The sequence below is a fragment of the Phalaenopsis equestris genome, unplaced genomic scaffold (assembly GCF_001263595.1).
Source record: "Phalaenopsis equestris unplaced genomic scaffold, ASM126359v1 Scaffold000357, whole genome shotgun sequence".
In the NCBI taxonomy this organism is placed as follows: domain Eukaryota; kingdom Viridiplantae; phylum Streptophyta; class Magnoliopsida; order Asparagales; family Orchidaceae; genus Phalaenopsis; species Phalaenopsis equestris.
Genome location: NW_018164799.1, coordinates 144,094 through 157,346, shown reverse-complemented (window position 1 = coordinate 157,346; position 13,253 = coordinate 144,094). Strand labels below are relative to the sequence as shown.

Below are 13,253 nucleotides of genomic sequence, written 5' to 3'. Positions count from 1 at the left end.
AACATTTTCATGGCTTCACCAATTCAAATCGCCATTTCACAAATCTCAAGATAAGGAGAAAGACAGAGAAAACTACTCAGATCTCATGGGGAAATCACAACAAAACTCAGAATTCATATATAAAATCAAAGTCATACAAACTCCAACAATAAATAAACTTACCTCTAATTTCTCCCCAAGAAAACTTCTTGAAGTTCCTCTGAATCTCTTCCTTTCTTTACAGCACACAGAATTCTTCTTCGAAGCGGCAAGGAGGAAGAAATCTCTCACTTTCCCTCCACTCTTACAATCTCTCGAAGAATTCCTCACAATCTAACCCTAAAGTAAACACTCTACACACTATTGGGGCTCATGAACGCTGTTCTAACCTTCCAACTCCTCGAACTCTCTCTTAATTTTTGGCCAAAATTTTTCTTTTAAAGATTTAGAAGAGTTCTCCCAAGAGTTGCCTAAGCATCCCTCCAAAAAATCGTCCACATTCAATGCACCTTTTGAAATAATAGCTGATCTCGCCGTTGGCAGCCTCGAGGGCGCCGTCAGCTGGCCTTCTAAATTATTTGTCTGGAGTCTCGGGAAAATCTCGTCGTCGGCGCCTTTGGACTCGCCGTCGGCGCCGTAGTTCAATTCTTCACATTTTGGTCATTTTCGCTCTGAATTCGCTCGTTTTTGCATTTTTTTGCTCCAATGACCATAATTAATTATACCTGCAATAAAACATCAAAAATATATTTCTTTAAAGTGCAATATTATCAAAAATAATATAAAATAGGTATGAAAATTTCAACATATTTTCCTTTGGTCAAAGAGTTGGAGGAAATTTTGAATTTTTATGGGTTGTTGCTAGCCTAAATCTACCCAATTTTATAATAGTGTTGATGCCCCTACTATATTCTTAAGGGACCATAATTTATGTTGGTCTATAGATTTATTCAGAATTCTTATGAGTTCGAAGGTATACACTGATGTGATGTCAATCTTCACCTCCTCCCTAGTAAACTTCATTGAACTTGAATGTAAGATTTGAAAGTGGAGAAAGAATTTTTTCTTTGTATGAAAGAGGGAGGTTGGAATGCCCCCACATTGCCCCATCCCTGTGTGGATAGAGTAATTCTTGATGTTTTGAGCTTATTTAAATTTTAAGAAAATAATTATCACTGTATAAAGGGTCTGAAATTTGACGTCAAGTATTTCATCATCGCTAGTTATCTAAGAAACTCCATGCATGTTTTGTGATAATTTCGTCTGCCTGCTTGTATTTTTTTTTTAATGATGCTTTTTCCTCTATGGGAAAAACACACGACTTCTCATGTTCATGAGGGAGGAGATGAAGTCTCATATGGTTGAACTTCATCGAAAGGGTGACGTCGAGCCAAAGATTGCAGGTAATAGTGGTAAGTTGATCCTCATAGATAATGAGGATGAAAAGGAGGTTGGTGATGCCCTCTTTGATACCCCCCATGAGAGTAGTGTCTGTTAAGAAGGAAGCATTTGCTTGAAGATTTTAGGGGACCTGTAAGTTCTCTAAGTCCGAGCCCAAACCAACCTTCTGCCTAGAGAAAAAGGCAAATTGGTTACTGAGGAGTTGATGTTTGAAAAGTCACGCCGGAAGAGTCTGAGGAAAAAATCAGAGACCATGAGACTTTTGGTCCATAATTATTATATTGATAAATTAGTGGCTATGTATTTTGAAGTTGGAATGTATAAAAAAATTCCTTTCAAATAAGCCTTAGCAAATTCTTGTTATGCTCTTAATTTGATATGACAGTATATTTATTATGTTGGGTTGGCTCATAACCTTAAGAACTTGGGCACTTGCATTCCCTAATATAAAAATGGGTTCATTTATATCAAATACAATGAGCTAGTAGCTAAGATGTCATTAGGGGTGTAAACGAACCGAACACGAACGAACAAAGCTTGTGTTCGTGTTCGGTTCGTTTAAAATTTAGTTTGTTTGAAATAAGCTCGTGTTCGTTTCTTAACGAACGAGTCGAACACGATATTAATTATATAACTTATATTATATAAATATACAATATCTATATTAGTATATTACTACCATAGTATATTAATATATTATTATTATTATTATTTTATTATATATTATAATTTATAAAATTTAATGTTTTAAAATATAATAAATTTTTTATATATAATTATTTTATATTATTTTATATTTCAAACAATAACGATTCGAACACGAACGAACGCATCACTGTTCGTGTTTGGTTCGTTTAACTAACCGAACGAAAAAAAATTGTTCGTGTTTGTCTCGTTTACTTATCGAATGAATCGAACACGAACTCATTGACGAACCGAACACGAACTGTTCGCGAACAACGAGCTTTTTTGACAGCCCTAGATGTCATTACCCTTACTGATAAGTGTGTTATTGTCCTTCATCGAGGGAGAAGTTCGATACAATATAATGTACCTTATTAAGAAGAGTATATAAATGATAAATCTCAATTTCATGAATTTCATATTGGTAATTAACACAACATTAAAGGGTCGCATTCTCTTCAATAAACTTATGTTTCATTTTTTCTTAAATTTTTGATAGAGGAATTTTGTGTCGCCTTCATTGTTCTTTGAGTGAAGTACATTTTGTTTGTTATTTTGTCTATGTACTCTCACAATTAATAACTCAAATAAAGTTGTCTTCGATGATGCAAACTTCCTAAATTAAAGGTTGGTCAAGAGGATTACTCTTGCAAAGTTTATATACTTTAATTTGCTTGTTTATAAAAGAAAAAAATAAAGAGATAAATAAATTTAGAGAAGTTCCAAATGCTTTCCTTTATAGTTGTTTTCTCATGACATATTTTTTATAGAATGCCAAAATGGATCACCATTAATAGGGAGATTGTAAGCCTTATGGGAAGCATCGTAGAAAATGGGCATTGCCACTCATAGTTTTTAAATAAAATGACATGCTTTGTATTAGGGAGTGAAGTAGTGAGGAAATTGATTAAAAATGATCAAAAGAAAGGAAAGTTGTGATCTTGAAATAAATGCAAGATTGATCAAGTCATTCATTGCGTAAAACTCTTATCTCAAAAAGCAACTAATAAAATTACTAATTTATTGTTTAAACCAATTAGAGAAGAGAATATAGTACTGGACTTCTGAAAGCCCAACATTAAAATCATGTTTGTTAAAATGTACAAATATGGAGGGGATGAAGGCCTATCTCCCACTTTCTCATTCTCAGTTTTAATTTAATTAAACTCTATTAAAATAATCAATTGGTCATTAATATAAGTGAATATATTTTTTATTAAACTATATAAAATATTCCTTTTATTAGCCCATTTTAAGAACACTTAAATTATTAAATAATTTATAAATTTAAATGAAGAAAATGATTTCCTTAGAAAAGAAGAAAAAATATGAATGAAATATATGGACTATCATGATGAAATACGGTATAAAATAACATATTACCTTCGTTACATACTAGAAATTCTTAATGTAGAGAAAAAATAAGTCTTAGCTTAAGTATTTAAACATATACTAATCCATATGATATGAGTTAAAAAAATTTTACTTGACATATGCAAAAAATATAAAAAATATGTAGATTGTGCCTAGCTATGTGTCCTCATGTTCGTTGTGCCCATGTGCAAGCATGAACATTGTCGCAAAGAGTGTAGTTGTCTTGTATACTCTAGGCCCTCATACATTTAGTCCACCATTTTCTATAATTTAAACTCTATTTTGATATTTTGTAATTCAACAGATCTATAATCAATCTTGAGTAATAGGCATAATTTAAATTTTCTGATAGTTTTTTTCTTTTATCAATATGATCACTTTAAAATATTTAAATGTAAGATTACAAAGACTTTATTTAGTTCATAGCCCCAAGGAGAAGCCCATATTTTCATTCGGGGAGTAATCATGTATTGCAATTTCTCTAGTTTTATAGTTCAATATCACCTTTTTATTCTATCACTTTAGCTTTACTTTTGGATGATAAGGCTTTGATATCTAAAAATAAAGGCCGACTAATATGTTGTCAAAATATCCTTATGAACAAACAAAATCTTGCTACAATGTGAATGAAATAATTTTTCAAGTAAAATTTAAAATTATATTCTCTCAAGTTTTAATAAATTTATACTCAAACCAGAAGTCTCAATAATGCAGGCTAATGACACTAAATTTGATTTAATCTAAGTCAAAAATAAGCTTGAATCAAACACTTGAAATATAATTAAAAGTTTAAATGTATTTTTTGAAGAATAAAACGATCTTCTAATTTTTATGCTTAGTAAATCAACTTTGTTGATGAGAAAAATCTAATAAAAACTTGATTACTCAAATATAAACTTATTAAGACACTAAAATGCTGAAATAGTATTCTATAATCAAAGTAATCAACATAGAACAACAAATAGATTATGTTAGAATTTTGTTTAAAATTGTCAAAGTTTCACTCTAACAAAATGTAAATAAATTCTATTTTCATATGAGGGGGAGGAGTGAGAGCTAGGAATTAAAATTAAACTCATAAAGAGGGTTGCAAGTCGATGGCCATCAATAATCATCAATTATCACCGGTGGCCTTTACAACCCATGCATGATTGTTATAACCAAATTACAATCATTTTATATTTTCGCCTTCTTTAATTTTAGAGGAGAAAAATGCTATAACTCCTATTATATAGTAAATTACTTCTTTTTCAAACTCTATAGCTCATTTATTTTTGGAGTTTTCTAGGTAAAATCTTGTTGCCTTGTACAATTTTACTACTTATGTGTGTGTGTGCTTGTGTATTGGATAATCTTATTGAGCTAATACTTAACTTTACTCCACCCTTGAAAATTGTTTAGCACACAACAACTTAAATAAATTTGATTAGGTTGCCTTTTGATTTGTTAAAAAAGGAATGTAGGATAAAAATATTATATTATATTTGAAATGTTATTTTAAAGTTATGTGTTTCGGTGTAAATAAATGCACGAGATCACTCTGTGTTTATCTTAAGGTAAAATGAATTTAGTGCAAAAGCTTAGACGCAAGGGAACAAACACTGTTAATGGTGGTGGTAGCAGCAGCGATAACAAGTTATGATAACAGTGGTAGCAAATGGTTATCAACGACATGGGAGACCAGTGGTGTTGATGGTGGTTGGGGTGACAAGAGGTGATGCTGGTGGCAAGCAATGATTGATGGCATCAATAAATGGTAATTGACGATAGTTGCAATGATCATCAATTGTTATGACAGGCAATTGCTCAGGATAGACACATAGGTGTGTCATTAATGGCGATGATAATTACAAGTGGCGAGGGTGGACAACTACGAATAACAATGTTTTCAAAATTTTGTCATATCCACTAAGCTTCAAATACACCAAATGACCTATGAAATGAGAGTTTTGTCTTTCAAATAATAGTTTCTAAGTTTTTTAAGGTATTGCATATGCAATGTACACTTTTGCAATTAATTTCGCTCAAATTTGTCACAAAAAAGATTATAAATATTTATTTTTCTTCAAACTAAATATTAATTTTTATAACTACAATATTTGAAGTACTTTAAAATATTATAATTATTTATTTTAAACTGAAAGACCCTCAAATCAAAATTGAAGTAAAATATTTAATTTTCTTATAATGGATTTTTATTGTTTTAAAATAAAAAGTGAAAATTGTGTACCAATTTAGTGATAATAATATAAAGTATAAACAGAAAAAAAAATTAGAAAACTATAAAAACCAAGTAGGCCTTTTTCTAATGTTTTTTTTTCATTTGAAACTAAGAAATACAAAATTAATACCGATCCAAGTTTCGATGCTTAAGCCAATAAGATACGAGCACACGGATCCTGTGTTTTCCTACAACATTCTTCCGCCGTTCGATTTCCACTTCACGGCTTTTAGCACGTTTCCGTCACCCTTGCACGTATAAAGCGTGCCGATTACGGCTTTTCTTCCATAAATCTTTATTTTCTCTAGATTTCCGGGTCGCTTTGTCTGCGGAGAGAAAGGAAGGCAACCGTTGGCAGTCTTTTTCCGGCGATGGCTCGCCTTGTCTGCGGAGAGAAAGGAAGGGGTTGAGCAACCGTTGGCAGTCTTTTTCCGGCGATGGCTCGCACGAAGCAGACAGCTCGTAAGTCTACCGGCGGCAAGGCTCCCCGCAAGCAGCTAGCCACCAAGGTATTAATGGCTTCAGTTCTTCATGTCTCGAATTTCTTTTTTTCTTATGCATTATGTTTAAATGTACGTTTTCTCCTTTGTATAATGAAGGCCGCAAGGAAGTCTGCGCCGACTACCGGGGGAGTGAAGAAGCCGCATCGCTACCGCCCCGGAACCGTTGCACTTCGGTAAATCTGTCATATCTTTCGTTGTTTGCTTTATCAATTAACTTCAAACCGCATTCTGATTTTGTTTTTCACTGGTCTTAAAGTGAGATTCGCAAGTATCAGAAGAGTACGGAGTTGCTGATCCGTAAACTGCCGTTCCAGAGGTTGGTTCGTGAGATTGCTCAAGATTTCAAGACTGATCTTCGGTTTCAGAGCCATGCAGTGCTTGCACTTCAGGAGGCGGCTGAAGCCTATTTAGTTGGACTGTTTGAGGATACCAACCTTTGTGCCATCCACGCCAAGAGGGTCACAATCATGCCTAAGGACATTCAGCTTGCTCGTCGCATTAGAGGCGAGCGTGCTTAGAATTCCTTCTTCCGACCTTATGTTTTTCTAGAAATTTAGGAACTTGTTTCGTGATACCTGGTTCTGTTAACCTGAACTAAATTTCCTTTTATTTGACAGACTTATTTGGCTATGATGCTATGTTTTGTGTTTTGTTAAACTTTTTGAAGAGTTATTTGCTATTTGGTAGTATTATTAAATCGTTTACATACTGGATTTTTGTTGTGTGCGCTTGTTGCGTGCTTTCGATATGCGCTTAACATTTTGTGCAGCCATTCTGTATGTAGCAGGGACATTTTTATTCAATATGTATCTTATTTCTGGAGTGTCGAAGTTGCTCCTTTCCACCTTAGAAGTTCAAGGTTTCTTTGTTTTGTGTTTGATTCTTCATTCAGGAAGTTAAGTTCTTTCTTGAGAGAAAAGGTGATTGATTGATAACAGATGTGTGAACTGCCATGCTTTAAATATGTTTCGTTTTCTTGAGGTTATTCTGAACAATAAATTGATACGCGTGTTGTGTCTGTTTCCCATAAACAAATGGATTAGGATGTTGAAATTCATGATCGGTTAGGAGCTAGGCTATCATGCTGCGGTTTTTTGTTTTGCAACAACCCATCAACAACAATGTTTTTGTTCATAATTGAATTCGGACAGACTGAGCTCGACTTCATAACAGTATATGATGAGTTTCATCAATCACATTATAATTTTTTGAACAAAAAATTATTTTTTGGAATGAAATTCAGCTTGCGTGATACCTAACCGGGTATTAGTGGGGGTATATCGCTTCAGTTTAAGTGACGGTGTTGAAGGTTCTTTCTTGAAACATTTTATTTTATTTCGTGGATGACGTTGTAATTCTGCATTACAACTGATGTATATATCATTCACTAGATCATGTGTATAACAACCTCTTTTACAAGGATTCAGACAAGTGGGTTAGTATAGCTTCAGTTTGCGGCCTTAACGGGTAAGAACGATAGGGTAGGCCAGGAAGGAGATGCTAGTTTGGCAAAACTTTGGTTGAAACTTGTCTCAATTACAAAAGCCTCAAACTTGTATCTTGCATAAGAGTAAAGGTGGATTTGTTTTGAACATTGAGAATATCTGGTACCTTTATCAATTTTGTTTCAATATGATGCAATAGTGTGTACTATGTGCTTCTATGCAGTGCATTTTATTGTTTTCCATTTGTAAAGTTTTTATCAATATTGATTTTTTTCTTTGACGACTTTTTACATCTTTAGGAGCATTGCCATGATCGGGTTTCAAGTTTCCTGTGTGAGAAGTTGAAGATCTTTTAGATAGATGACAACTAATGTAAAATTTGTTGCAAAATTGACTTGAATCTTTGAAATTGTTGTGTAAATGTTAGGGCTTCTTTTGAAAGTGATGCATTGTATATCATGAATATGAACTGTGTGCAAATGTTGCTACATTTCTTGAGTGTAGTGTTAAATAAGGTAACTAATTTTACGGACTCATATGAGTATGTTAGTCTTAAATTAATTTTAATATAGAATGTTTAGAATACAAGGCTTGTAAGTCAATGGAATTAGTTAATTTATGATTAGGTCTCGTGTGTGAGATGTTGCAAAATTGATTCGAATCTTTGAAATTGTTGTGTAAATGTTAGGGTGTCTTTTGAGAGCGATGCATTGTGTATCAGGAATATAACCTCTTTTACAAGGATTCAGACAAGTGGGTTGGTATAGCTTCAGTTTGCGGCCTTAACGGGTAAGAACGATAGGGTAGGCCAGGAAGGAGATGCTAGTTTGGCAAAACTTTGGTTGAAACTTGTCTCAATTACAAAAGCCTCAAACTTGTATCTTGCATAAGAGTAAAGGTGGATTTGTTTTGAACATTGAGAATATCTGGTACCTTTATCAATTTTGTTTCAATATGATGCAATAGTGTGTACTATGTGCTTCTATGCAGTGCATTTTATTGTTTTCCATTTGTAAAGTTTTTATCAATATTGATTTTTTTTCTTTGACGACTTTTTACATCTTTAGGAGCATTGCCATGATCGGGTTTCAAGTTTCCTGTGTGAGAAGTTGAAGATCTTTTAGATAGATGACAACTAATGTAAAATTTGTTGCAAAATTGACTTGAATCTTTGAAATTGTTGTGTAAATGTTAGGGCTTCTTTTGAAAGTGATGCATTGTATATCATGAATATGAACTGTGTGCAAATGTTGCTACATTTCTTGAGTGTAGTGTTAAATAAGGTAACTAATTTTACGGACTCATATGAGTATGTTAGTCTTAAATTAATTTTAATATAGAATGTTTAGAATACAAGGCTTGTAAGTCAATGGAATTAGTTAATTTATGATTAGGTCTCGTGTGTGAGAAGTTGAGGATTTTTTAGATAGGTGACAACCAATGTAAAATTTGTTGCAAAATTGACTCGAATCTTTGAAATTGTTGTGTAAATGTTAGGGCGTCTTTTGAGAGCGATGCATTGTGTATCAGGAATATAGTGAATAGTGTGCAAATGTTGCTACATTGGTGCTTGAGTGTAGTGTTAAATAAGGTAACTAATTTTACGACTCTTATGAGTATGGTAGTCTTAAAATGATTTTAGTATAGAATGTTTAGAATATAAGGCTTGTAAGTTAATGGAATTAGTTAATTTATGATTAAGAAAATAAATATTTTATGCATTAAAGAAATTAAATTGGTTGGAGAAAAGTTTATAGAGATAGATAGTTTAGGTTGTAAACTCGTGGTATTTAGGTAGGAGTCACAATATAAATGATTTAAATAAGTTGAATATGAGCAAGCCTAGACTTAACTCCTGTTCAACTCGTTTGTTTAGTTAGCCGAACACGAGTTGTTCATGAACAAATAGTTGTTTTGACAACCCCAATTTCATAGCCATAAGATAGTAAGAGTTGGGGGAAATTTTAAAAATTATTGTTTATATTAAAATATCATTTGAATCTAATTTAATAATTTTTATTTTATTTTCTTAATTAATATCTCTAATTGATTGTAAAACTTTGTAGCGTTGTAGTTAATTAATTTTTTTAAAATATTACTCATCAATATATAATTGATGAATAGTATTTCAAGTCAAAATTAGCATAACATGTACGAATAAATTTTTGTTTGTGTTCGACTTGTTAACTTATCGAATGAGCCGAACACAAGATTCTTAACGAGCCGAACATGAGCTGTTTGTGAGCGATGTATTTTGATAGCTTTAGGTGTAATTATAGCCTTTAAAATTAGTATTGATACTAAAATTATCTTATAAGTACTTATGTTTAGGTTAAAATATATTTTAAAGAATAATTTTGAAATGACCTTTGAATTAATAAACTCATACCTCTTGATGAATTAATTTTTATTAGAGAAGATATAAGTGGGCATGTTGGAATAGTGGTTGAAGATTTTTGAAATATTTATAGTAGTCAGTGATTAATGAAGAAGGTAAAACCGTATTAGATTTTGATTTAGTATATAATTTTGTATTGTAAATATTTTATTTAAGAAAAAAGATGTCCATATTATTATTTATAAGAATTGATCTAATAAAAACATGTATACTCGAAAAAAGTTTGTGGCAAGCTGCAGTTTGCCTTTGTTAGATAGGCAATCCTTGGCCGATTTTTCCTCAAATTGAGAGGAAAAACTATGGTCTATTTTTCCTCTGAAGGGTCACTAAAATATGAGAGCAGAAACACACCAATACATAAGACTAAAATATCAAGTACTACCTTTTTTAAGCAAGGACAATGTTGTAATTTAGTTTATAGGCTGCCATGTAATGAATGCCTTTATGGGAATAAAATGGGCTAGAGAACTATGAGAACATCTCATTTCCTCCAACGAAAGAAGTGTTTTGCTTCTCCCTCTCTCTCTCTCTCTCTCTTCGATCTAACGCACTATTTCTTGGGCACCGTTTGCTAAATAGATTTGTCGATCTAACACTATTTCTTGGGCACCGTTTGCTAAATAGATTTGGATTGAACACCTTTTAAGGTACGGGCATCGTGGATCATGTCATCAATTAGAAGATGAGCAACATTGAACTTAGAGATGGAACTCTTTAGAGAAACATTCCTAGCAAATAGCACACAGGGAATTGACAGCGGATTTACTCCATGTATATCTTGATGTTGGCAATCTCCCAAGAAAACTATGTGGATATGTGAAAATCTTGATGCTACATTTGGAGGAGCTACAAGTATTGGAGGATTGGTTTGATGCAACAAGAGCCCAATTGAAATCCTCGCTAACCACGCAAAGCTGCAAGAGTTGCCTCCCGATCTCAAAAGTAAAGATAAGCTTGATGGGAAATTGATTGAATTTGTATTTTAGTAATGCTTTGGTAAAAATGTCTAATGGTTGATCTTGAGATTGAATGTGATTATTCTGATTTTTGCTTGGAGTTAATGTGCTCTTTTAAAAAGTGATAGCCAATCTCTATGTGCTTCGCCTTTGCATGGAAGATCGAATTATTGGCTTAGGGATGTGGTTGAAATTTTATCACTATGAAGATTTTTTTGTTGTTGAAGAGTGACACTAGATTCTTGAATAAATTTCGAAGCCACATAACATATGTTGTGGCAGTTGATAGTGGCAACAATATCCAACAACACTTTACAAAAAACTGTGTATTTAGAATCCATCTAAACCCAATGAATTTCAAATACACAGAAATTGAAGTGAGGAATTAATTCTAAATATATTTTTATTTTTTACAGCATTTGGAATTCTTCCGACAAATCTCTTAAATTTTCAAAACATCTGTAACATGAGTGCAATGTACTCCTTTTGCAGCAGGTCAAAGGGCCACCAAACTTTCAAATTATAATAATAAAATTACATTGAAGTGAGGTTAGGTGTTTACCCACTTTGAAATATTTGTTCATTTAAGGATAAACTTAATTTAAAGAGTTTATAATTTTATGGGAAGATGGATCGAATGGAAAAAAATTAATTTTTCTTTGAAATTGCATTCCTAAGGTATATATAGCCATAGTAGAATATTTTGGATATGAATCTAGGTATTGTTCTATTTTGATAATTGTCACAATGTTGTTATATATTAGTGGGTACCAATGTAGTGTTGCTGCTAATATCCTCCAGCAAGCTAATAGTTCTTGGAAGGATTTTACGCTTGATGTGAAGCTAAATGAATTTGTGTTTCATTAATGCTTTGGTAAAAATATCTACTAGTTAATCTTGAGATTGAATGTGCTTGTTCAAAATTTGCTTAGAGTTAATGTGATATCTTATAAAGTGATAGTCAATCTCTATGCGTTTTTTAGCGTGGAATACCAAATTGTTGGCTAGGTGGATATAAAAGAGATGTTATCATAATAAAGACTTGTTGGCTGCTGATGAGTGACACTAATTTTCTGAATAAGTCTACATAGCCATATACCATCTATTGTGGCAGTTGCTAGTGCTTGATATTTTATCTTGGTGTAAAATCTTATTATTGTAGATTATTTCTTAACAGAATGGGAGGTAATAGTTTGCCAAGAAATGAGCTCACTCCAGTGGTGGATTTATTGTTAGATTTGTCACTTGCCCAACAGTCAACATTTCATATGATCAGAAGTGTAGATTTCTTGATTGAAGTTTCATACCAAAATGATTGATTCCTTTCAAATATTGAGGAAGTTGAGTGACTTTCTGATAGTGAGTTGTGGCAGGAGTATGCATGTACTGTCGTAAACAATTTATAACATACGAAATATCAGGTGTGGTAATGATGAGATATTGAAGTGATTCAATCGATTGTCCGTGTAAGGTTGGATTAGTGTTGTATTTGGATGAGGAGCATTCCTTAACTAGTGTAAGTGTGTTGACTGGTGTACAATATTATATTTTTATAATATGGAGAAGTTGTAGAACATACTCGTGCTGACTTAAGAAGTAAGAATTAGGTGGCTTCTAAACATCGATACGAAGAAACATCATATCAGACCCAGATGTTTTTGTTGAACAATCAAAGCCAGAATATATATTACTTGGGAAATTGTTGTGGGGTTGTTTCTGGTAATTAGAGCACCATCTATGCTGATAAGTACAAACACTATGATATTATCTTGATGGTATAATGATAGAGATGGATCAACCTAGCTAATTTGAAAACCACAGGCAATGAAGAAATCTGATAATTTAATGAATCATTGCCTAAAAGTATGTTTAAATCCATACAGAGATTTACTTAGTAAACACACATTGTTAGGTAATTGAGGACATGAAAACTTAGAGGTCATTTCATGTAGATCATGTCATTGAGAGTTCCATGTAAGAACACATTGGAAATATCAAATTTTAGGATGTCTAAGTTATGGGAAATGGTCATGAGCATGTGATAAGTTAAAAGTTTATCCACTGGGTTAAAGTTTTCATGGTAGCTGACGCCTAACTCTTGCCTGTGACCTTCAACTACCAGTTTGGCCTTGTATTGTATCACGATACTGTCAGAGTTAAATTTGGTGGTGTATGTCCACTTGGAGCCTAGAAAGGGCTGTTCATTCGGAGGAGCGGCCAACATCCATGTTCCCCGTCTTTGAAGTGCGTCAAGTTCTTTTTTCATGGTATGTCTCCTCTGAGGATGTTTGA

General features: G+C 32.8%; 1 protein-coding gene across 3 annotated transcripts; it reads left to right on the top strand.

Moving 5' to 3' along the window:
• Nucleotides 1-5,929: 5,929 nt before the first annotated feature.
• On the top strand, nt 5,930-6,875 carry LOC110026188 (histone H3.3). 3 transcript variants are annotated; one of them, XM_020727044.1, is made up of 4 exons: nt 5,930-6,003; nt 6,063-6,168; nt 6,259-6,335; nt 6,419-6,875. In XM_020727044.1, the coding sequence occupies exons 2-4, from the start codon at nt 6,097-6,099 to the stop codon at nt 6,678-6,680; spliced, it is 411 nt and encodes a 136-aa protein (XP_020582703.1). In that variant the 5' UTR covers nt 5,930-6,003; nt 6,063-6,096; the 3' UTR covers nt 6,681-6,875. The 3 variants fall into 3 exon arrangements, with proteins under 3 accessions (XP_020582703.1, XP_020582704.1, XP_020582702.1); XM_020727045.1 differs by having other exon boundaries at nt 5,951-5,999; nt 6,059-6,168; XM_020727043.1 differs by having other exon boundaries at nt 5,951-6,024; nt 6,091-6,168.
• The last annotated feature ends 6,378 nt before the right edge of the window (nt 6,876-13,253 follow it).

Excerpts from the sequence above, each read along its gene's own strand:
- LOC110026188 (XM_020727044.1), top strand. The coding sequence starts at position 6,097 with ATGGCTCGCACGAAGCAGACAGCTCGTAAGTCTACCGGCGGCAAGGCT. Across the intron at positions 6,169-6,258 it reads GCAAGCAGCTAGCCACCAAG|GCCGCAAGGAAGTCTGCGCC; the intron begins GTATTAATGGCT and ends TGTATAATGAAG. Across the intron at positions 6,336-6,418 it reads CCCGGAACCGTTGCACTTCG|TGAGATTCGCAAGTATCAGA; the intron begins GTAAATCTGTCA and ends CTGGTCTTAAAG.